Source organism: Lolium perenne, chromosome 7, assembly GCF_019359855.2.
Source record: "Lolium perenne isolate Kyuss_39 chromosome 7, Kyuss_2.0, whole genome shotgun sequence".
In the NCBI taxonomy this organism is placed as follows: domain Eukaryota; kingdom Viridiplantae; phylum Streptophyta; class Magnoliopsida; order Poales; family Poaceae; genus Lolium; species Lolium perenne.
The window spans coordinates 32,295,518-32,319,065 of NC_067250.2; the positions used below are offsets into that span (position 1 = coordinate 32,295,518).

Sequence of the window (23,548 nt, forward strand, 5' to 3'; positions counted from 1 at the left end):
ACTATTGATAGGGCTCAATTATTGACCCAAGAGCTCAATGTCTCAAAGGAGGTACTTGAAGTTGCTCATGCTTCTCTCACTAGGGATCTTGACCACCTTGAAAGAGCTAACAAGCTTGTCAAGGATGAGCTCAAGAAACTTGGAGAGAACCATGATCTACTTCAAGAATCTTACAAAAGGGCTCTTGGATCAATGAAGGATCCCATTGATGATGAAAAGCTTGCTTGTTCCTCCATTTCCTTTACTAGTGAGCATGCTAAACTTGTTGAGGAACATATTCGCTTACAAGAGGAACATTCCTTACATGTTGAGACCAATGCATATCTTGAGTCCTTGGTGACTAAATATGGTCTTGACTATCATCCTAATGAATCTTCTTGTGAGCAAGAATCTATTCTTGAGAAAAATGTTAGGCTAACAAAGGAACTTGCAAAGTTCACCACCGCCAAGAACAAGATGGGATTGGATGACCTCTTGAGTAAGCAAAGGTCAAACAATCAAAAGTATGGACTTGGATATGTTCCCAAGTCCCACAAGAAGAACAACTACAAGAAGGAGAAACCCGCTCAAGATAAGAACAAGAAGGTCACTAACAATGGCAAAACCTCAAAGGGCAAAGCCACTAGTGGTGACCGCACGGGGCCAAACGATCACTATGCATTATTTGTTGATTATTATGGTGATGTCTATGCTAACTATGTTGGCCCTCCTAATGGCTATGCTTATAGAGAGTACTCAATTTGGGTACCAAAAGATATTGTTGCCATTGCAAAGGAACCCATTAATCGATGGGTTCCTAAATCCTCTACTTGATTTTGTAGGGATATTCCTCCGGTGGTCCAAAATGGGTGTTTGATAGTGGATGCACCAATCATATGACCGGAGGAAAAGGTGTGCTTGATCAATTCATTGAAGATATCAACAAGAAGTCAAGCATTACCTTTGGTGACAACTCAAAGGGAAAGGTACTTGGGTATGGCAAGGTAGCAATCTCTAAGGACTTGTGCCTTGAGACGGTTATGCTTGTTGAACACCTTGGCTATAACTTACTCTCTATATATCATCTTGCCGATGCCGGGTACAATTCATATTTCACTAAATATTATGTGCAAGTCTTTAGGAGTGACAATCTCAAATTGGTCCTTGTTGGATATGTGGAGAACAACCTTTATGTGGTTGACCTCTCGAAAGAGAGCCCCTCCTTCTCCACATGTCTAATGGCAGCCAAGCATGACGAAGGATGGTTGTGGCATCGCCGCCTTGGTCATGTTAACATGAGGAATCTTAAACAACTCCTAAAGGGTGAGCATATTGTGGGACTAACCGGTGTTTCTTTTGAGAAAGATCGTGTTTGTAGTGCATGTGTAGCCGGAAAGCAACTCAAGAAGAAGCATCCCATCAAGAGTATTGTTACCACATCTAGGCCTTTGGAGCTCCTTCATTTGGACCTCTTTGGGCCATCACACTATGATACTCTTGGTGGAAGCAAGTATGGACTTGTCATTGTTGATGATTACTCAAGATACTCTTGGGTCTTTCTCCTTAAGTCTAAGGACGAGACCCATAGAGAGTTCATCACCTTCGCCAAGAAAGCTCAACGTATGTATGAATCCGAGATCAAGGCAATTAGGACCGACAATGGCACCGAGTTCAAGAACTACATTATGCAAGAGTTTGTGGATGATGAGGGCATCAAGCATGAGTTTTCGGCGCCATACACCCCTCAACAAAACGGTGTTGTTGAAAGGAAGAACCGGACTATCATTGAGATGGCAAGAACCATGTTGAGTGAATTCAACTCACCCCACAACTTTTGGGGAGAAGCCATCTCTACGGCCGTCCACTACTCCAACCGGCTCTTTCTCCGTCCCCTCCACAACAAAACCCCATACGAGCTTCTTACCGGTAACAAGCCTAATGTCATGTATATTCGTGTCTTTGGATGCAAATGCCTTGTTAAGAACAACAAAGGAAAGCTCGGTAAATTTGAAACTAGAACCATAGAGGGTATATTTGTTGGATATGCGGAGAACTCTCACGCCTATAGATACTACAACCGGTCCTCCGGGACTGTTGAAGTATCTTGTGACGTGGTGTTCTTGGAGGATAATGGCTCCCAAGTGGAGCAAGTTGTTCCATGTGTTGCAGGTAATAATGATGATCCATCTAGTGCCATCAAGCATATGGGCATTGGACACATCCGGCCCATGGAAGTTCATAATGATGATCAAGATGATGGAGTAGATGTCTCAAGCACGCCACAAGTGGAGCCTAGCTCAACTCAAGCCGAACCATCAAGTGCAACTCAAGAACCATCCTCTACTCAAGATGAGTCTCAATCCGAAGAACAAGAAGAAGATCCTCATTCCATGGAGCAAGATCATGATGACGATCAAGAAACATCCTCAACTCATGATCAAGCTCAAGTGGTCCCTCATGATCAAGTACTAGCAAGAGATGAATTCATTGATCATGAAGGAACCGTTCGGAAGATCAAGGCCGCTACAAGGGCAAGTGACATGAAAGTGGATCAAGTCCTTGGTAGCATCTCAAGAGGAGTGGTAACTCGTAGACACCATGCATTACTTATCACTTATTGTCAACATCATGCTTTTGTGTCTAGTTTTGAACCACTTAAGGTACATGAAGCCTTGGTCGATCCGGATTGGGTAATTGCCATGCAAGAAGAATTGGAGTGTTTCACTCGTAATGAAGTATGGTCTCTAGTTGAGAGACCCAAGGATCATCGCATCAATGTCATTGGGACCAAATGGGTATTCAAAAACAAGCAAGATGAGAATGGCATTGTTATACGAAACAAAGCAAGGTTAGTGGCGCAAGGGTTTGCCCAAATAGAAGGTATGGATTTTGAGGATACCTTTGCGCCGGTAGCCCGTCTTGAAGCTATTCGTCTTTTGCTTGCATTTGCATCTTTCCACAATTTCAAATTATATCAAATGGATGTGAAAAGTGCATTTTTGAATGGTCCCCTAAAAGAAACCGCATATGTGGCTCAACCCGGGTTCAAGACCCATGCCGACCCAACCACGTGTATTTACTCCATAAGGCACTCTACGGTCTCAAGCAAGCTCCACGTGCTTGGTATGAGTTCCTTAGGGATTTCTTACTACATGATGGGTTTTGCATGGGTACGGTCGATTCCACCCTTTTCACCAAGCGGGTTAAAGGGGTGGCCTCTTTATATGTCAAATATATGTTGATGATATTATTTTTGGTGGAACTAACCCCAATCATAACAAAGCTTTTGAGCTATTGATGACTAGGAAATTTGAGATGTCCATGATGGGAGAGTTGAAGTTCTTTCTAGGCTTCCAAGTGAGGCAACTTGCAAAAGGCACCTTCATCTCTCAAGAAAAGTATGTGAAGGACATGCTCAAGAAATTCAACATGACCAATGCAAGTCCAATGAAGACACCCATGCCCGTAAAGGGGCAACTTGGTTCATGTGACGGTGAGAAGGATGTGGACATAAAGGTATACCGCTCCATGATAGGATCCTTGCTCTACCTTTGTGCCTCTAGGCCGGATATCATGCTAAGTGTAGGGATGTGTGCTCGTTTTCAATCCGCTCCCAAGGAGAGCCATTTAGTGGCGGTCAAACGGATACTAAGATACCTTGTTCTCACTCCTACTCTCGGGCTATGGTATCCAAAGGGGTCAACCTTTGAACTCATTGGCTATTCGGATTCAGATTGGGCCGGTGATAAGGTTGATCGGAAGTCTACCTCCGGGCTTGCCAATTTATTGGCCGGTCATTGGTGAGTTGGTCATCCAAGAAACAAAACTCCACCGCCCTATCCACCGCCGAAGCCGAATACATATCCGCGGCATCTTGTTGCACTCAATTGTTATGGATGAAGCAAACCTTGAAAGACTATGGTGTGTCTCTTGGTACGGTGCCTCTTCTTTGTGACAATGAAAGTGCAATAAAGATCGCCAACAACCCGGTTCAACATTGTCGCACCAAACATATTGACATTCGCCATCACTTCCTACGTGATCATGTTGCCAATAAGGATATTGATCTCACTCATGTGGGAACAACCTACCAATTGGCGGATATTTTCACTAAGCCTTTGGATGAAGCCCGCTTTGTTAACTTGAGAGGAGAACTTGGTATTCTTGATCCTAAAAACTTGGATTGACTAACTTCTTGCACTATATTCTTGCATTTATCTTGCTATCTAGCTTAGAGGCATAGCACATATGGCGATAGTCATTCTACCATATCTTGGTATGATGCATACCTATGTGTGCAACATAAATAGACCCAATGTCATTATATGGACCCAAGCATGTCTCTTCGAGGTCTCATGACATTTGCGCTTTCACATAGGGGGAGTAATCCCCCGCCCCTCATTGAGCCTTCATTACAACTTGATTTGACTATATAAGGCCAAATGATCTTATTGCAAAAACTATTTCAAAATGCTCTTATGATCCTTGATATACTTCGAATCATGCCCATTGTAGCTATTTGTATCTTGTTTGCATTTTCACTCCAATGGGTATGCCTAGAGAACTTTGTGTTTTCCAACCCCATGTCTATGCTCATCTCATCATCATCTATCTATCTATATGTACATGTCATCATATGAGCATTCACACACATTCACACTAAGAATAGGGGCAAAACGAGGCAAAATGACACATTTTTGGGAAAATTGACTACAGTCGGTCTTGGCCGGTCGGACCGGCTGTGCGCCGGACCGTCCGATCATCGGCCCGATCGGCCAAGGCGCTCGGACTGGCCGTGCGGGCTGTTATGTTTTGAAGAGGATACCCCTTGGGGATCTTCTTCCTCATTATCCCCACCTCTCAAACCTCCATGGCCGCCGCCTCCACCATCTCCACCACGTCCTAGGCACTTCCCACCACTAGATTCTCCCCAAACTTCACACAACCATAGATCGGGATCTCTCAAGCACCTTCACCAAAGGATTTGGTCCCTCTCAAGCTAGTTTGGGAGATTGTGGGGATTTGGTCCTCAAGCCTTCTTCACGAGTTCTTCTTGCTCTCTTGGGCCAAGAGGACGATGTCTTCGGGTAAATCTTACTCCCTATCCCTCTCCCTCTTGCTTTCCCCTCTCACATTGCCAATTTTTGAGGAAAGTTGAGAAAAGTTAGGGTTAGGGTTAGGGTTAGTAAGTCCTCATGCCACCTAGAGTGTCACACCCCGCCTATGCACATTGTTCACTCTCCCGGTATAATCTATGTTCAAGTTTGTGAGTTTTTGCATGATTTTGTGTCGAATTTCTGGGCAAACATCACAACTCAGCATGACCCGGTCTACAGCCGGTCAACCGGCCTCTCGACCGGCTGGTCCGGCGCAGCGCCCGGTCAACCGGATGGCCAACCGGCTCGTCCGGTCTGTCGTCCGGTCGGACCGGCCCCTGCGCCGGCTCGCCCAGCTTTTTCGCATAATCTCGTCGAAACACTTGAATATAGGCTATGCTTTTGGCTTCCTCACATATGTCGATGACATGTACACTTACCTCTTTGCTATCCTCGCCCTATTTTGCTGATTCACAGTGTGATGACTGGATCGATGCGGACCGTGGCACCGTTGCCAAGCGAGGGAGGCGCTCGGGGTTCCACCGCGGCGTTCTACCGGTCGTGCTCCTCGGACTACGGGTGGCAGCTCAACCGGAGGCCGAATCAAGAGATCTCGCCAATAAGAGGAAAGATAAGCATGCAAGACACGGGATGGTGATGAGGTGCGCCGATTTCCATGTTGGTGATGTACATATTGGGGCATGGAGAAGACTCAGAGAGTCCAACCCCTATCGCTTTGAGGAACCCACTTACACAGGGGGAGATCAATTCTTCTGGACCAACACACAGCAAGTCATGTGGGATGACTTCTATAACTCCCGCGAGCACATGAAGAAAGGCACCATTGTTATGCCCAAGGCCATCAAGGATGTCATTGGACTGTATGAAGCCACCAAGTTTCGCTTTGTGGTTGCTACCTTGAGGCGGATGGGGTTGTATGATCTTATGTGCTTGACACCTACCGATGGGTGCTATTGTCCAACCTTGGTGAGACGGTTTCACCGCACAGTCTTTTTCCATGATGATGCGGCTCGGACTATGACTTGGATGATCGGCAAACAGAAATACACTTGCAACTATCTTGATTTACGTGAAGCTTTGGGGTTTGGTGGAGGGCGTGCTTACGGCTTCAAGATATATTCTCAGAAGTTCCACCGTGGGGACATTGCCATTTGCTATCCGCCGAACCCACACTGGACCTCCCACCATCTCTGGGATGTACTACTCCTACCTCTTACTTGCCAAGCTATTTCGTGAGACTCTCATCGGCAAGTCCGGCGATACAAGTGAATGCCGTGCATATCATCCGAACTTGATGTACTATCGTCACCCCGAGCACCGGCAACTTATTGATGGCTGTGATCTCATCTACTGTGAGTTACGGCGCTGTGTTCGCGAGAGGTTGACTCCTAATCTTGCCCAGTACGTTCAGCTGCTCATCAACAAGGTTGTGCCCGCACCTCTCAATACTCAAGGTGAGCGGGTCGATGGAAGCTTTCAAAGTACTCGCCCAAGGTGATAGCCCGGATGTTCTGAAATGATGCCTTCGAGCGCCGGTCCAAGGCACGCCATGACCATGCTAGCTCCAGCTCCTCTAGTCGCCCACGCATGGTGTCGCACGGTTCTTCTCTCGCTTATGGCAGATGTGCAAAAATACAAATGATGTTGCACATCAAAGTCTCTCTTTGAACCAAGAGACAAGGAGGCGCCAAAATGAGTTCATGGCTGCTAGGAATGTGCCTATCCCTCCTCCTGGCCCCCGAGTTGGAGCCCGTCCACGCACCAAACTCGGGAGATGCCTCTTCTTTACGATGAGATGTTCCAGAACTTTGATCCTTCTCTCGTACTTTGGTGGTCCTACTCCTAGATTTGCTCGTGCACCTCCCGCCGATGATGATGATGAAGAGGATGAAGGTAATGAGGATGATGATGAAGAGGATGACGATGAAGAGGATGACGATGGGGATGGTGATGGCGACTCTCCATCCGCGGGGCACCGATTCTATTGATGGGACGCTAGCGTCTCTCCTCTTTCTTCGCCTTTTTGGTGTTCCGATGCCAAAGGGGGAGAAGAGAGTAGAGTCTAGAATCACGGGGTTCTTTGCTTGTCACAAGCCATTGGGAGTTGCTTTATTTGGATTTTATATGGCTTGTGCGTATTTGCTTTGATTTCTCATGAACCATTTGCTTCTTTGGAGAATTCGTGTATGGATCTGTATGGACGACTTTTATGTGTGGTACTCGAGGTTAGGATAATCATGGTTAATGGATAATCGTGGTTTATGCTTATATATGGTGATTTACTTGTCCATACCATGCTTGTTTTCTAAAGATATTGGGGAGCTTCTCATATTCCACAAATGGTGCACTTTGCATTCAAACGCAAATTCTCCAAGTGCACACATTATGGGGGAGCTGTCGTAATATCTTATATGGAATCAAGGTTTAGAGCTTATCATAATATCTATGTGTTACTCTAGCTCGGTTTGTCATCGTATACCAAAAACGGGGAGATTGTCAGGGTATTTTTCCCTTATCCATTATTTTGGTATCTATGACACCGTGCTAGAGTATTTGGTCTAATACATGCCTACAAGATGACTTTCGTGTATTAGCCAAAGAGGTATGATGGTATAGCAATGGAACAAAAGGCAACGGGAGACCCCCAATTCGATGAAAAATCAGCTAGTTTTGAGCTCGGCCGGTCACAGATCCGGTCGGACCGGCCTCGACACCGGACAGCCCGGCCACCAACCGGACCTTAACCGGTGCCATCCGGCGAGTTCGATAAAGAAGGCGAGCCCTCCATCTGCGTCCGGTCACCAGCCCGGTTTCGGACCCGTGCTCCGGTCCATGGCCCGGTCTGGCGCCGCCAAGAATCGGACTCTGCGCTCGTGACATCCGGACGCCATCCGGTAAGGTCGAAGCCTGCCCGGTCAAGACCCGGCCCAGCTCGGTTGGAAACCGGCCGATACGTGGCCCGATTCGACCGGGCTGTGGACCGGCTTTGTCCGGCGCCAAATCCGGTTGACCGGGTTTCTCGAAGAATCTGCTGATGTGGCAAGTGACCAACGGCCGTATTTCGAAGAACACTATAAATAGGTCTTCTCCTACCTCTGAACAGTTAGGCACTACACTACAAGCTGTTCTTGAGCTCTCTCTCTCATACTCCATTGCTAGAAACACCAAAAGCCTCAGATCTCCCTCCTCCTCCACCCAAACTCAAATCCCTCCGGGGAATCATTAGAGGAGGACCCGATCTACCGTTCTACTAAGCCAAATCTCATTCCCCCTTGTATTCATTGAGAAGCTTGCTTCCTAGGGTTCCTTGGAAACCCTAGGTAGGCAAGAGGAGTCCGGAAGCATCCGGGCTGTGGATTTGCTCCGGGCAAGATTGTGAAGGTTTGGAGGCTACCTCAAAGTCTACCACAAGTGAGTGAGCTATTCCTTCGTGGGATAGGCTCCGGAGAATAGGGTGAGCCTTCGTGGCGCGGGGAATCCTTCGTGGGACCTCCACTCCTCCAAACGTGACGTACCTTGTTGCAAAGCAAGGGAACACGGGAATACATCCTCGTCTCCGCGTGCTATCGGTTATCTCTAACCGAACTCCTTACTTGTGATTTAATCGCTGTGAGAGCCTTCGTGCTCGAGTTAGTTGTATCCTCATATAGGTTGCTTCACCTAGTTTGCATTAGGCTCATCTTTATATTCCGCAAAGCCTAATATTGCAAAGAAATAATTAAAATTTGTAGAAACCTATTCACCCCCCCCCCCCCCCCTCTAGGTTTACCATCTCTATACTTTCAGAATTATTTCTAGTGTTGCTGTGCATCGATTTGCACTCTTTTTTTTAATTTGCTTTAGAAATTTTTCTTAATGCAATCGATGTGCTGTTCTATGGATGAGAATTCTAATGGAGGAAGAATACCATTTTTAACAAGCCTTTCTATTCTCCCCCTCGAAATATGGCCTAAGCGACAATGTCATATTTCGACGATTCATCAGTTCTTTTCTTTTCTTTTGTTCTTTGTCCGACACGGACAACACTTTTTCTCATTCACTTTACACACAGACATCACCTTTTTCACGCAAGGACAATAAATCAAACTCATCATGGAGTAAAGCAACCCCACATAAGCATTATTACAACCATATGGCACACTCGCCATGTCCTTCATGTCCATGTGAACTTTTCTGTCAGCAGTTGCTTCAGCAGCTGGGTCGCACATATCTTTGAAGAACCAGTGAACTGGCTCTTTATTCTTTCAAGATACTCCCCTACGAAAGCACACTCTGTAATTGAGCCCACAATAGCGTTCTCAATTATATTCTTTATAAATGGCACTTAGCCACTTATTATTCTGCCATGCAGCATCATCATCCTTGTCATTTCTGACTGGATCTTTTGGTCTGACCGGCTGTGGGGACCCAGTCCACCTCAGCACAAATCGACCTTCTTTCTTCATTCAGTGTAGTTGTCACCTCTGAGGGTTGGAACATCCTTGATGCAACTTATCAAGTAATACCCTCCTTTAAACCACAATGAAATGAGATCATAACAACAATTGCATGCAATAATCCAACGTTGGTCAAAATTAGAACATACAACTGTTTGTGCAATTAAAACTATGTCACCGTTGGGCAGAAATAGAGATAAATGCACTTCTTATTGCAACAGACCATGATCATATCATTAATAACGTTGGTTAAAAAAATAACATAACCATAATTGTCACGATAATCACTTTAATCATCTCTTTAACATTTTAACTGTCACTTTTGCACATATTATTGCAACAGAACATGATCATGCCATTAATAACGTTGGTCATAAAATGACAGGATCATAATTGTTTCAGCAGTCACTTTAATCAACTTTTAAATTTTCATCGACACTTTTGCATTTTTTTAAATTTAAAATGCATCTTTAACTATTTGCAGCGGAAATTTTTGAATTCAAACTTTGAACTTTAAACTTTTCAGAGGCATTACTATTACTTTATTTCCTAAAACAAATATCTCGTTGGTTCAATTTGCTTAGAAAAATCTAGACAAAATTTGACCAAAAACAGTCCAAAAAATGCCTAAAAGAGCCTCTGTTAAAACAAAAAAAAACAGACAAATCAGAAAGCGTAGACACGGGCCACGGCTGCGGCCTGCTCGGCCAGTGGCTGCGCCCATGTGCGGCAGCGACAACGCTGCGCACACGCTGCGACCTACTCGCGGCCCGCACACGCGGCGCTGCGCGCTGACCCGATCGGCGGCACGGCGGCGACCTCTACACGGCCTGCCACCGCGGCCCGAACGCGCTCGAGCCCGCGTCGCCCACGCGGTAGGGTTTCGATCCCGGCCGTCGGATCCATCCGACGGTCAGCCTTCACTTTCGTATGGTATAAAACCTAGACGGAAACGGTCAAACCCTAAACCTAAACACTTTCCCCCGGCGCCCTTCTCTGCAACCCTCTCTGGCGGCGGCGCCGCCCGGCCGCTGCTCGCACGCGCTCGGCGCACCGCGCCGGCGACGACGAGCCACTTTTCGCTAGTCCTCGCCCCGCGCCTCTTTATGGCTTCTCTCTGTGGCGGCGGGGCTGAGACCATCCGCGCGCGCGCCGCTCCTGGGCAGTAGCCGGCGACGGCCGGCGACGGCAGCAGCCCGCGCCTTCTTTATCGCTGGGAGGCAGCCGTTCGCTCGCCCGCTCGCAGCAGGTGGCTGGCACGAGCCCTTTCCTTTCTATTCCTCCACCACCGTAACCCGACGACTGTGCACCGCGAGAGAGGATCGGCGGCGCCCCCCTCTTCTTGCCGGCGCGTGCGTGCACCCGAGCGTGGGCGCACCGCCGGCAAGCGGCTCAGTGGCGGCGCCCTGTTCTGCCGCGCCATGATCTCGAGCAGCTGCAGCCCGAGGCCGGTCAGTGGCGGCGCGGTTCTTTGCCGGCGAGCACGAGCAGCCGGTGACTGTTGGGGGTGGCGGCGCGGTGGCCCCACTTCCCCTGTTCTTTCTTGCCGGCGAGCCCAAGGCCCCAGCCAGTAGGAATCTTTCTTTTCCCTTTACGAACTAGGGTTTCGAGGATTGATCTAGGGTTTCTACTTTGCTGTTTCGATTTCTTTTCTACCGAAAAAAAATCTAGGACTAGATGCTCTGATACCAATGTTGATTCTCTAGGATCACTAGTCTAGATCTTTCCGAGTAGAACTTTGAGATTACAGAGATGTGTACCTTCTCCTTTCCTGGAGGACGATCCTCTCGACGTCCTCATGGTGATGGTGGCGATGGCGACGTGGGTGACGGCGGCGGATCGGTGAGGGAGTGGTGGCGGCAGAGCTTCCCGTCGGCACTGTGCTGAACCTAGATCGGTAGGTGTGTTGGTAGGGCGAGTGGCACTCCGGTCAACCTTGTGATCTGTGCCACCGCCCCCACCACTGTATTTATAGCACAGGCGACAGGGGCCCACCAACCAGATGTGGTTGGGCGCCCCCGATCAGGGCGCGGACGAGGTCAAGGGTCCGAGTTCGAGCCGTTGGGCTCAGACGCGAGGAGATCATCCTAACACCCTCCACATCCGCTGCTTCGTCACGAGCTAGTGGCGACCACGTCGGAGTGCCCTCGTAAGCACCACTGCCAACCTCCAGCGTCCCTCCCGGCGATCCAATGTCACGACACTACCCCATGATCAGGGATCAATCTCAGCGGTTTTGGAGGTTTTAACGGTTCCAGCCCTTCTAAACCACACCACCCTCAAATTCTCGATGTCAGCATCTCGTCATGCTTGCAGCCTCGTACGGCCGCATCAGCATCTCATCCTGCAAATTGCACGTAGCGCCTTGCCGGTCTTCAACTAACTACATGATCACAACTAACTACATGATCGCAAAATAACTACATGCACAAAAAATTAACTAATGCAGATGCATCGATCAAACATAAATAAAAACAGAAGAGTATCACTTAGAATAACAAGAGGTGCTAGATCATTAATGTCTAGCCTGCCGGAGCCATTTCCACTCGTGAAACTAGCATTGGTACCTTTGTATTTGTGCGACAATTCACGTGCTATCCTCTTGAATTGTGACAGAGCCAGTTGCTACACACAAAAGAAAAGGTAAATGTGAGGGGGGAGCTAGATAAGGAAAAAAAATGAGGGAGCAAATTGAAGAAGAAAAAAAGGAAAAAGACAAACCAATATCATCTTTACAGTGTCCGTTCTGTTCTGTATGGAATTTAAAATCCACTGTTGTATCCATTGCACTTTGATCGTTTGTGAAGCGTGGGAGTTTGTTCTTCGTAGAACAACATTTGGTACATCCATTGACCTTGGAGATTCCCCTGGTTTCAGCCAGAAATTAGGGAACATTTGTTACTAGAAATTCTCTGTTAGTGTCCATCTCAGCTTTATTGGAGAACTTCACAATATTAAAAATACCATCAATGACCTACAAAAACAACATTTGTGCGTAAAAAGAATAACCATGAAACCCAAATAAAAAGCATGAGTACCTGTAGAAGGAAAACAGAACACAAAACAAAACGCCGACCTCGTTATTCAGGTCCGGGATCTGGAGCCGGCTGGTGGTTACTTTCCTCGATGCGGCGCGCTGATGGTCAGAGCCAGAGATCTACTGAAGGCAGTCAACGTATGGAAATCCCCCTCTCTGCTCATGGTGATCTGGAGAGGGGAGAAATACAGGCCTTCTGCTGCTGGGTATCGACTCTGCTCCAGGGGAGTTCTGAAGCTACTCCCAGGAATTCATCCAAGACAGTTCCACGGTTGCTACGGTTGCAGATGGTCAAAGGGCGACCACTCCCACCTCACTCGTCGGCTTAGGTTCCTTCCAGCCAGCGCACGACGGCTCTACTCAGCTTCCAGGCTGACATGCCATCAAGGAGGCTCCTCTGCTCCAGCACAGCTTGCTCCCGCCATCTCATCCCAATTGGCTCCGTCCCCACCTCCGTTGACTGTGTTGTGAAGCTCCAGTGTGTTGTGAAGCTCCAGTTTTCATCCAGTGTCCTTTGTGCAAAAACGTTGGGCAGTGTTGCAATTTCACTTTTTCTGTGTGGCCTTACTGTAACTTGTAACTCCACCGACCACCCCTGTTTACTGAAGCTTCTTGGCCTTTGGGGCCTTCCCTGTTAAAAAAACGAAATGCATCTTATTGTTGAAAGACAATGAAAAACATTCAAAATATATACTGCTTGGTCACCCTTTTCAGTAGATAAAACACCCTGCACAAACAGAAAAGAGGAAGAGCAAAGGTGTTCAAGACAACCTCGCTATGCAGGTGTATACACACAAGAGGCAACGAAAGATATTTAATGAAAGCATGGCCATGCGACCCTCCTTATATCATCTTGCAAGATTTATTTTCAGCTGCCTTCTCCCGAAAGCCTTCACGCGTGGCTGCATCCACACACACACACACACACAATAGTGAGCAGGTAGGTGGTCAAATGATCGATTGAACTGAGCGAGTGGGGTTTTGTGATCTAGCTCTGAATAATATTTCACAATATGCCCCTTGCAAGCAACAAATCTAGGGACAAACGGGTCCATTGTTCGAACCACAAAGTCCAAGAAATGTAGATAGTACACCTGATCAAGGAAGGAAAATGTCAGCAGTGCAGGTTTATACAGAAAATAGAAATAAACATGCGTGATAAAAGACCCTGAGACAAGAGAAACACCTTGACATAACAAAGGGAAATGATTGCATAGAGAACTCACTGCAAGTAGTGACATAACTCATTCTTTTGCACTTGCTCCCATAAAATTTCCCCGTCTCAATGAGTTCACTGATGAAACGTGCATATACAAGACGACTAATATCAGAAGTACAAAATAATTAGCTCCCTCAATTTCTTGGAAGCTGATAGGTATTTAACATTTCATCGGCCCTTGGAGGTGGGGCATATGAAACATGTAATGGCAACATACATGAAGCATGAGCAAAATATTTTTGTCACTTAGATCATAAGGTAGAACAAAACAAGATCCTTCACCATTTGACAAAATTTCAGCGCCATATTATGCAATCCCAGAAGATAGTGAACTGAGTTCTTTGATATACTAATATGAGTTCTTTGATATACCAATATAACATTTTGATCAACGATAATCTTGGAAGACACAATATCAACACAACCAAACAATCCAGCGAATAAAACAAGATGGGCAATTCAATTTTGATACAAAAAAAAGAACACAACTGAAGCCATACTTTTGCAATCACAACCTTTTTTGGTGGGGCGTCAGCAATCTCAGCGCCTCAGAGAAATATTTGGTGTAATAAAAATGGAATGCACCCCCATATTAACACTATGTGAATAAGGCATTTTGCTCTACAAAAACACAGAACAGAAGGAAATAGAATGGTTGAGGCTGGACACACATTAAGTTAATTATAAGAACAAAATCCCAGATACTAAATCCTTATACAAATCAAATGGGCAAATGTGCATGCAACAAGCCACAGTCTAGACATCGCCACCCTTGCAAAATTACAATAATTCTTCTTCAAACATTTCATAAAAAGAGTAAGACAGATATAACACAGTTCATAAAAAATGTAAAAAGGACTAGGAAGAAGAACTCTGTTACTAAAGAAGCCAATAATGCATTGTCCAAGAACTTCTTTTTCCTTCACTACACCATGAGAAAATCATCACACAAAAGTTTGCCTTAAAAAAGACTAATCAAAACCTACAATTCATAATAAAGTATATGGCGGGAAGAAATGCAAAAATGATCTGAGACTTCAGCAATCAACATGGTGGTGCAGCTGGAAAAAGTTGTCACCCAATGCAAGCAAGCTCACTATCTGGTATACCACGTGTAGCCAAAAATTAAAAAACATCAGCCTTAGCTACAATGAACACAAGTAAAAGACGGTAAGTATTGCCACAGGGGTCTGTGACAATGCATTGTCCACACATGAATGATCGTCTTTGCTTATTAATCACTAAAAAAAATCCTACGTGCACAAATAATTCTACAACCATAGTACCTACCACCTCTGTTGGTGACAATCTCTAGTACGTTCATCTGCAAAGCTCATACCAAACATCGCCTAAGTGGAGGCAAACGTTGTGACAGGCCCAGAAAGTGATTTCCCAGATCTTCTAATCTTAGGATTCATACTGACAGCCACAACACACATGAGAAAATCATCACACAAAAGTTTGCCTTAAAAAAGGCTAATCAAACCTACAATTCATAACAAAGTATATGGCAGGAAGAAATGCAAAAATGATCTGAGACTTCAGCAATTAACATGGTGGTACAGCTGAAAAAGTGTTACCCAGTGCAAGCAAACTCACTATCATCTGGTATACTACGTGTAGCAAAAAACTGAAAATCATCAGCCTTAGCTACAATGAACACAAGTAAAGTATTGCCACAGGGTTCTCGCAAAAAAAAAAAGTATTGCCACAGGGGGTATGTAACAATGCATTGTTCGCACATGAATGATCATCTCTGCTTATTAATCACTAAAAACAAAACAATAAATAAATGCTACGGGCACAAATAATTCTACAACCATAGTACCTACCACCTCTGTTGGTGACAACCTCTAGTATGTTCTGCAAAGCTGATACCAAACATAGCCAGCATTAATCTCTCACGCAAACCATACTGAAGATGATGTGGCGTTGGAAAAATAGAGCATTGTCTGAGGAAAAATTGACAGAACAAAAGCACAAGCACCATTCAAACAAAACATTGCATTCCAAATTTCCGAGTGGATAAAACTGGGTGTATGTCCTACACCATGGTAAAACTGAAGCTACACAAATGTTCTTCACGTGCATACCGCACAAGACACATCATTATTCGATCCAAGGTACATCATAATTCAGACCTAGTATTGTGAAAACAACAGACGATAAATTACCACAAAGAGACATCTCCCAGGGTCATTGTGGTGCCACATCCAATCAATTCCTCAGGTTGGATGGATCACTTGTTCTGCCTGGCCAGTTTAGTCCACTCGGTGTGGAAAGAACCTGGACGGTCGATGCGCTCATAGGTGTGTGCCCCAAACAAGTCCCTCTGTGCTTGGATGAGATTGGCAGGCAACCGGTTGCACCTGTAGGTATCGAAGTATGAAAGGCTTGAAGACATCCCTGGAGTGCTGATCCCAGCTTCCACTGCCCGCGCCACAACCCACCGCCACGCACCCTGCCGCTGCACCATCTCCCTGGCGAACTCCCTGTCCACTATCAAATTGGCCAGCTCAGGGTTCCTGTCATATGCCTGCTTAATCCTGTCAAGAAACCTTGCCCGGATGATGCAGCCGCCTTTCCAAATCCTCGAAAGATCCGCGAGGTTAAGATTCCAGCCCTGCTCCACGCTCTTGGCTCTAAGCAGATTCATCCCTTGGGCGTAGCTGCAGACCTTGGATGCATAGAGCGCCTGCCTCACCCTGTCAACCAGCACTTTCTTGTCGACATTGATCTTCTCCAGAAGCCCAGCCGGCATCCCCTCCTCCTCGAGCACGCTCGCAGCTGCGACGCGCTCGTCCTTGAGGCCCGAGAGGTACCTCCCGTCCAATGAGGCTGCAATGGTGGGCGCAGCCACCGCAAGCTCCGCGGCTTGCTGCACGGTCCACTTGCCGGTCCCCTTCATCCCGGTCTTGTCGAGGATCTTGTCAACCAGCGCCCCACCGCTGCTGTTGTCAGCATCATCGAGTACCGTGAATATGTCAGCAGTAATCTCAACCAAGAAACTCTCCAGCTCTCCCTTGTTCCACTCGGCGAACACATCGGCAATCTCGGCGTTGGAGAGGCCACCGACGCGGTGGAGCACGTCATATGCTTCAGCGATGAGCTGCATATCACCGTACTCGATCCCGTTGTGCACCATCTTGACGAAGTTGCCGGCCCCGCCGGGGCCCACGAAGGTGACGCAGGGCCCATCCTCGGTCTGGGCCGCGGCCTTCTGGAGGATGTCCTTGATGTTGTCGTAGGCCTGGAGGTGGCCGCCGGGCATGAGCGAGGGCCCGTTCCGCGCGCCCTCCTCGCCGCCGGAGACGCCCATCCCGAGGTAGAGCAGGCCGCGGGAGGCGGCGGCGTCGATGCGGCGCTCCGTGTTCTGGTACCACTCGTTGCCGCCGTCGACGATGGCGTCGCCGGCGTCGAGGTAGGGCGAGAGGGCGTCGATGGTGGCGTCGACGGCGCGGCCGGCCTGGACGAGGAGCACGACGGTGCGGGGCCGCGCGAGGGAGAGCACGAAGTCGCGCGGGTCGCGGTGGCCGAGCACCGGGAGGCCGCCCTCGGCGGCGGCGCGGGAGAGCGTGGAGTCGACCTTGGCGGCGGTGCGGTTGTAGACGGAGATCGGGAAGCCCTTCTCGGCGATGTTGAGGGCGAGGTTCTGGCCCATGGTGGCGAGGCCGGCGAGGCCGATGCGCGGCTGCAGGGCCTGCGCCGCCGCGGAAGCGGGAGGGGCCGGCGCCGGGGAAGTCATGGCGTAGGGGGGTGGTGGGAAGGGAAGGGAAGCTAGCGGCTGGTTGGTGTGAATTTGAGGGCGGCGAGGTGGCGGAGAAACGGAGATAGGGGCGGAGATGGTAGGGGTTTGGGGGATAGAAATATTGTTGGGGCGGACTCGTCGAGGCGGCCAAGGGCTGGGGTTGGGGGCGCCCAGCACTTGTGAACATTTTTTGTATACTAATCAGACACACACGTATTGGACTGGTGAACAAGCCCAAAAGTCCAGCCGGCTCCCTGTGGCCCGTCGATCCGTCCAAGGGCCAGCTGCCTCTTGGTTTCATGGGAGTGCCCTCCCACACCAACAAGGCAACTTCTCTTTGGTCCTTTGCCTAGACTCAACCCACATACTCAATCCAGCTACAAACATACACGTACGGTTCAGAAAAAACAGATCTGAACTCGGGTGTAGATACTTCTGGTTTAATAAAAAAAATAAAAATCTAATTTTTGAATAATGAAAATGAACAAGTGTTCTAACTACACATAAAAAATCTCCGAGAAAAGACATATGTGGTGGTCTGTGCAAAAAAGATAAATACGGTGTGCTGTTTGGAACATTTAGATTTGTTTCTTACATCACTCTGATTTGTCTTTTCTGCACTGACCACTACATATATATTTTTCAGGAGATTTTTTGTGTATAGTTACAACACTTATTCATGTTCATTTTCCCAAAATTTCAGATTTTTTATTCTTTCCTATTTTTTGATTTTTTATTCAACCATGAGTAGTGGCGGAGCTAGGGGGCCAGCAGGGGACCCGGCCCCCCCTATGCCAACCTGCAGCAAGCAAAATTGTTTGGTTTAGTGATGATTATAGGGTCTAATCTATAGAAAATAGCTCAGTCGGTCCCCCTTAAACGAAATTTACCTTGATTAGCCCCCTTTGATAGTTCAATCCTGCCTCCGCCGTTGACCATGAGCATCTACACCTGAGTTCAGAAATTTCTTGTCCCTGCGGTTCTTGTATATAAACAAGAAGATGCTAACCCGATATCCTAAAATTGTTTTTTAACTGATAAATTTTAATTATTAGATTAGAAAAACATGCTACCTACAACGGGGCCAATCTTACCTCTACTATATTCACATTTATTTTTAACATCTATGCGTTAGTTTTCAGTCGCACCTAATTCTTTCAATTTCTTCCTTCTCTACTGCGTCATACTCGTTCCTCGCTGACATGGTCAACTAGTCTCGTGGCTCGAGTTTGAGCATCCTGCACTATTGTGTGCCCACAAAAGAGCTCCACATTGTCAAGTGTAATTGGTGCAACCTTCTAGATGTGTAGAAGTTTACCACAATAAACCAAGCTTAATGACTACTAGGTGCCTTGGTCACACGATGAGTACGGTCACCGTTGATGTCACGCGTCGCTAAGAAGGAAGATATGGGTAGAATCATCTACTTTTCTTTGCATCCCTTCCTTTCACTCAGTCAAATTGAACAAGATAGTACTGCTCTCCAAGACTAAAAAAGAAGAAGCGGGTTTTAGAGATGTTGACACTGCAATTAGGTGACTAATGTTATTTTGAAGTGTATACTTAGGTTTTTGTCTCATGCTGGAACTTATGCAACAAGACACCCCCGCACCCCCCACCCCACACACACAATTCAGAAAGAGGAAAGGTATCACCAAGAATATGTTTTTATATATTTTTCTTTTGATTCAGTCATATGTATACCACACTATTTAGAGGGATACTATTGACGAGCTTGATGGGATGAACATAACCAATGTCATATACACATTCCATCCACATCTAGTCCAGAAATATGAGAGAGATAATTACCTACTCTAAATCAGGCCTTACAAGATTTTTAGTGAGCCCGGTATTGAACCCATGTTTTATACTAGATGGACTGGTTCAGGAGACTCAGTACGGCTCAGCCCCCATCTCTGCGTGGTGCGGTGGTGGTGGTGCACGCTGAGATCTCCAGACTATTTTTGGATCCGGTGGGCGGTGTGAGGGCCTTGTCTGCCTAGTAAAGGAGGTAGTCCTTGGGTTCTTCTTGCGCCAAGACAGTGTTCTGCTTGATGTCGGCCCTCATTGATCTAGTCGGTGATGAGTTTCAGAAGGCTTCGTCGGAGATCTTCATTGGGCTTGTGATGCATGTAGATTGCTCCAGGGTGAAAGTCTAATGCCTGGTCTTAATTAGTTGTGTCTTACAATGGCCTTATTGAAGGCAATGTTTTCGAAGCGTGGACTCCGGGTGTTGTCTAGGCAGTGGTTTGTGTTGCATGTACAACGTTTTGTTCACCGTAGTAGGACATTTTGTTTTTGTCTTCCTTTTTAGAAGGGTTGTGTGCATTCGTAGTGTCTTTAGGACATTTCGTTGTTGTAGAGGCTAGATATAATTGGTATATTCGCAATATTAATATATTCTCCTTTTCGAAAAAGGGTTTCCCCCTTGAGCTCATCAAGCTACTTGTTATCGTTGGGTTTGCTACAAAACCCTATACTACCTAGGTCATTTGAAAGAATCCGGGTTGTGGATTTGTGCTTCAGAAAAGATTGTGAGGATTTGGAGATCACATTAAGGCCTACCACTAGTGACTGATTTCCTACTTGGTGGGGGAGGCTCAAGAAGAAGAAGGTATTTTTTTGTAGCATTCGGGGTTACTTCATGATAACACGTACCTCTCCAATGACAACTAGTTTGCTCACGACGGAGTAAGCACTGGGATACATTTTTGTCTATGTTGTCTCAATTATTTCTATATGATCTCTTTCACTTGACTTTTCTATCTTTGTGATATTCTTTGTACTTGAGTTATTGATGGCGTGTAACACACACGTTCGTTGGGAACCCCAAGAGGAAGGTATGATGCACACAGTAGCAAGTTTTCCCTCAGAAAGAAACCAAGGTTTATCGAAACAGGAGGAGCCAAGAAGCACGTTGAAGGTTGTTGGTGGCGGGATGTAGTGCGGCGCAACACCAGGGATTTCGGCGCCAACGTGGAACCTGCACAATGATACGTATCCGACGTATCGATAATTTCGTATGTTCCATGCCACATTATTGATGATATCTACATGTTTTATGCATACTTTATGTCATATTTATGCGTTTTCCGGAACTAACCTATTGACGAGATGCCGAAGTGCCAGTTCTTGTTTTCTGCTGTTTTTGGTTTCAGAAATCCTAGTAAGGAAATATTCTCGGAATCGGACGAAATCAATGCCCAGCATCCTATTTTTCCACGAAGCTTCCAGAACACCCGAGAGCCACCAGAGGGGAGCCCTGGTGGGCCCAGATGATAGGGCGGCGCGGCCAGGGCCTGGGCCGCGCCCCCCTGTTGTGTCATCGCCCCGTCAGCCTTCCGACTCCGCCTCTTCGCCTATTTAAGCCTCCTCGACCTAAAACCTCGACACGGAAAAGCCACGGTACGAGAAACCTTCCAGAGCCGCCGCCATCGAGAAGCCAAGATCTGGGGGACTGGAGTCTCTGTTCCGGCACGCCGCCGGGACGGGGAATTGCCCCCGGAAGGCTTCTCCATCAACACCACCGCCATCTTCACCAACGCTGCTGTCTCCCATGAGGAGGGAGTAGTTCTCCATCGAGGCTCGGGGCTATACCGATAGCTATGTGGTTCATCTCTCTCCTATGTACTTCAATACAATAATCTCATGAGCTGCCTTACATGATTGAGATTCATATGATGATGCTTGTAATCTAGATGTCATTATGCTAGTCAAGTGGATTTTACTTATGTGATCTCCGGAGACTCCTTGTCCCACGTGTGTAAAGGTGACAGTGTGTGCACCGTGTGGGTCTCTTAGGCTATATTTCACAGAATACTTATTCACTGTTATGAATGGCATAGTGAAGTGCTTATTTATATCTCTTTATGATTGCAATGTGTTTTGTATCACTATTCATCTGTGTGCTACTCTAGTGATGTTATTAAAGTAGTTTATTCCTCCTGCACGGTGTAATGGTGACAGTGTGTGCATCGTGTAGTACTTGGCGTAGGCTATGATTGTGATCTCTTGTAGACTATGAAGTTAACTATTGCTATGATAGTATTGATGTGATCTATTCCTCCTTTCGTAGTGTGAAGGTGACAGTGTGCATGCTATGTTAGTACTTGGTTTGGTTATGTTGATCTGTTATGCACTCTAAGGTTATTTAAATATGAACATTGAATATTGTGGAGCTTGTTAACTCCGGCATTGAGGGTTCGTGTAATCCTACACAGTTAGTGGTGTTCATCATCCAACAAGAGGGTATAGAGTCTAGCATCTATCTATTTATTCTGTTATGTGATCAATGTTGAGAGTGTCCACTAGTGAAAGTATGATCCCTAGGCCTTGTTCCTAAATACTGCTATCGCTGCTTGTTTACTGTTTTACTGCATTTATATCGCCTCAATATTACTACCATCAACTGCACGCTTGAGCACTTTTTCAAGCGCACATTACTACTGCTCATATTCATTCATACCACTTGTATTTCACTATCTCTTCGCCGAACTAGTGCACCTATTAGGTGTGTTGGGGACACAAGAGACTTCTTGCTTTGTGGTTGCAGGGTTGCATGAGAGGGATATCTTTGACCTCTTCCTCCCTGAGTTCGATAAACCTTGGGTGATCCACTTAAGGGAAACTTGCTGCTGTTCTACAAACCTCTGCTCTTGGAGGCCCAACACTGTCTACAAGAATAGAAGCACCCGTAGACATCACACAACACAACCAAACTACTTTGCCCCAACGAAACAGTGAGGTTGTCAATCTTACCGGCTTACTGTGAACAAAGGATTAACCGTATTGTGTGGAAGATGATTGTTTGCAGAAAATAGTAAAGAACAAATATTGCAGTAGATTGTATTCGATGTAAAGAATGGACCGGGGTCCACAGTTCACTAGAGGTGTCTCTCCCATAAGATAAATAGCATGTTGGGTGAACAAATTACAGTCGGGCAATTGACAAATAGAGAGGGCATGACAATGCACATACATGATACGATGAGTATTGTGAGATTTAATTGGGCATTACGACAAAGTACATAGACCGCTATCCAGCATGCATCTATGCCTAAAAAGTCCACCTTCAGGTTATCGTCCGAACCCCTTCCAGTATTAAGTTGTAAACAACAGACAATTGCATTAAGTATGGTGCATAATGTAATCAATAACTACATCCTCGGACATAGCATCAATGTTTTATCCCTAGTGGCAACAGCACATCCACAACCTTAGAACTTTACGTCACATCGTCCCAGATTTAATGGAGGCATGAACCCACTATCGAGCATAAATACTCCCTCTTGGAGTTAAGAGCAAAAACTTGGCCAGAGCCTCTACTAATAACGGAGAGCATGCAAGATCATAAACAACACATAGGTAATAGATTGATAATCAACATAACATAGTATTCTCTATCCATCGGATCCCGACAAACACAACATATAGAATTACAGATAGATGATCTTGATCATGTTAGGCAGCTCACAAGATCCGACAATGAAGCACATAAGGAGAAGACGACCATCTAGCTACTGCTATGGACCCATAGTCCAGGGGTGAACTACTCACTCATCACTCCGGAGGCGACCATGGCGGTGAAGAATCCTCCGGGAGATGATTCCCCTCTCCGGCAGGGTGCCGGAGGTGATCTCCTGAATCCCCCGAGATGGGATTGGCGGCGGCGTCTCGATGGGTTTTCCATATCGTGGCTCTCAGATCGGGGGTTTCGCAACGAAGGCTTTAAGTAGGCGGAAGGGCAGGTCAAAGGGCGTAACGGGGACCCACACGGCGGGCCGCGCGGCCAGGGCCCAGCCGCGCCGCCTCGGCGTGTCGTCGCCCCGTGGCCCCACTTCGTCTTCTCTTCGGTCTTGGAAGCTTCGTGGCAAAATAGGACCGGGGCGTTGATTTCGTCCAATTCCGAGAATATTTCTTTACTAGGATTTCTGAAACCAAAAACAGCAGAAACAAGAATCGGCTCTTCGGCATCTCGTTAATAGGTTAGTGCGGAAAATGCATAAATAT

General features: G+C 46.7%; 1 protein-coding gene and 1 long non-coding RNA gene across 2 annotated transcripts; both read right to left on the reverse strand.

The window, feature by feature from the left end:
* Positions 1–11,991: 11,991 nt before the first annotated feature.
* Positions 11,992–13,256, reverse strand: LOC127313493 (uncharacterized). Its single transcript, XR_007859027.2, has 3 exons — positions 12,609–13,256; positions 12,254–12,506; positions 11,992–12,157 (listed from the first exon to the last, which is right to left on the reverse strand). It is a non-coding gene; the product is annotated as an uncharacterized lncRNA (long non-coding RNA).
* A 2,521-nt stretch (positions 13,257–15,777) lies between these two features.
* On the reverse strand, positions 15,778–17,690 carry LOC127317906 (6-phosphogluconate dehydrogenase, decarboxylating 2, chloroplastic). Its single transcript, XM_051348508.2, has one exon. It carries the CDS (start codon positions 17,531–17,533, stop codon positions 16,028–16,030), a length of 1,506 nt encoding a protein of 501 aa, XP_051204468.1. The 5' UTR covers positions 17,534–17,690; the 3' UTR covers positions 15,778–16,027.
* Positions 17,691–23,548: the final 5,858 nt, after the last annotated feature.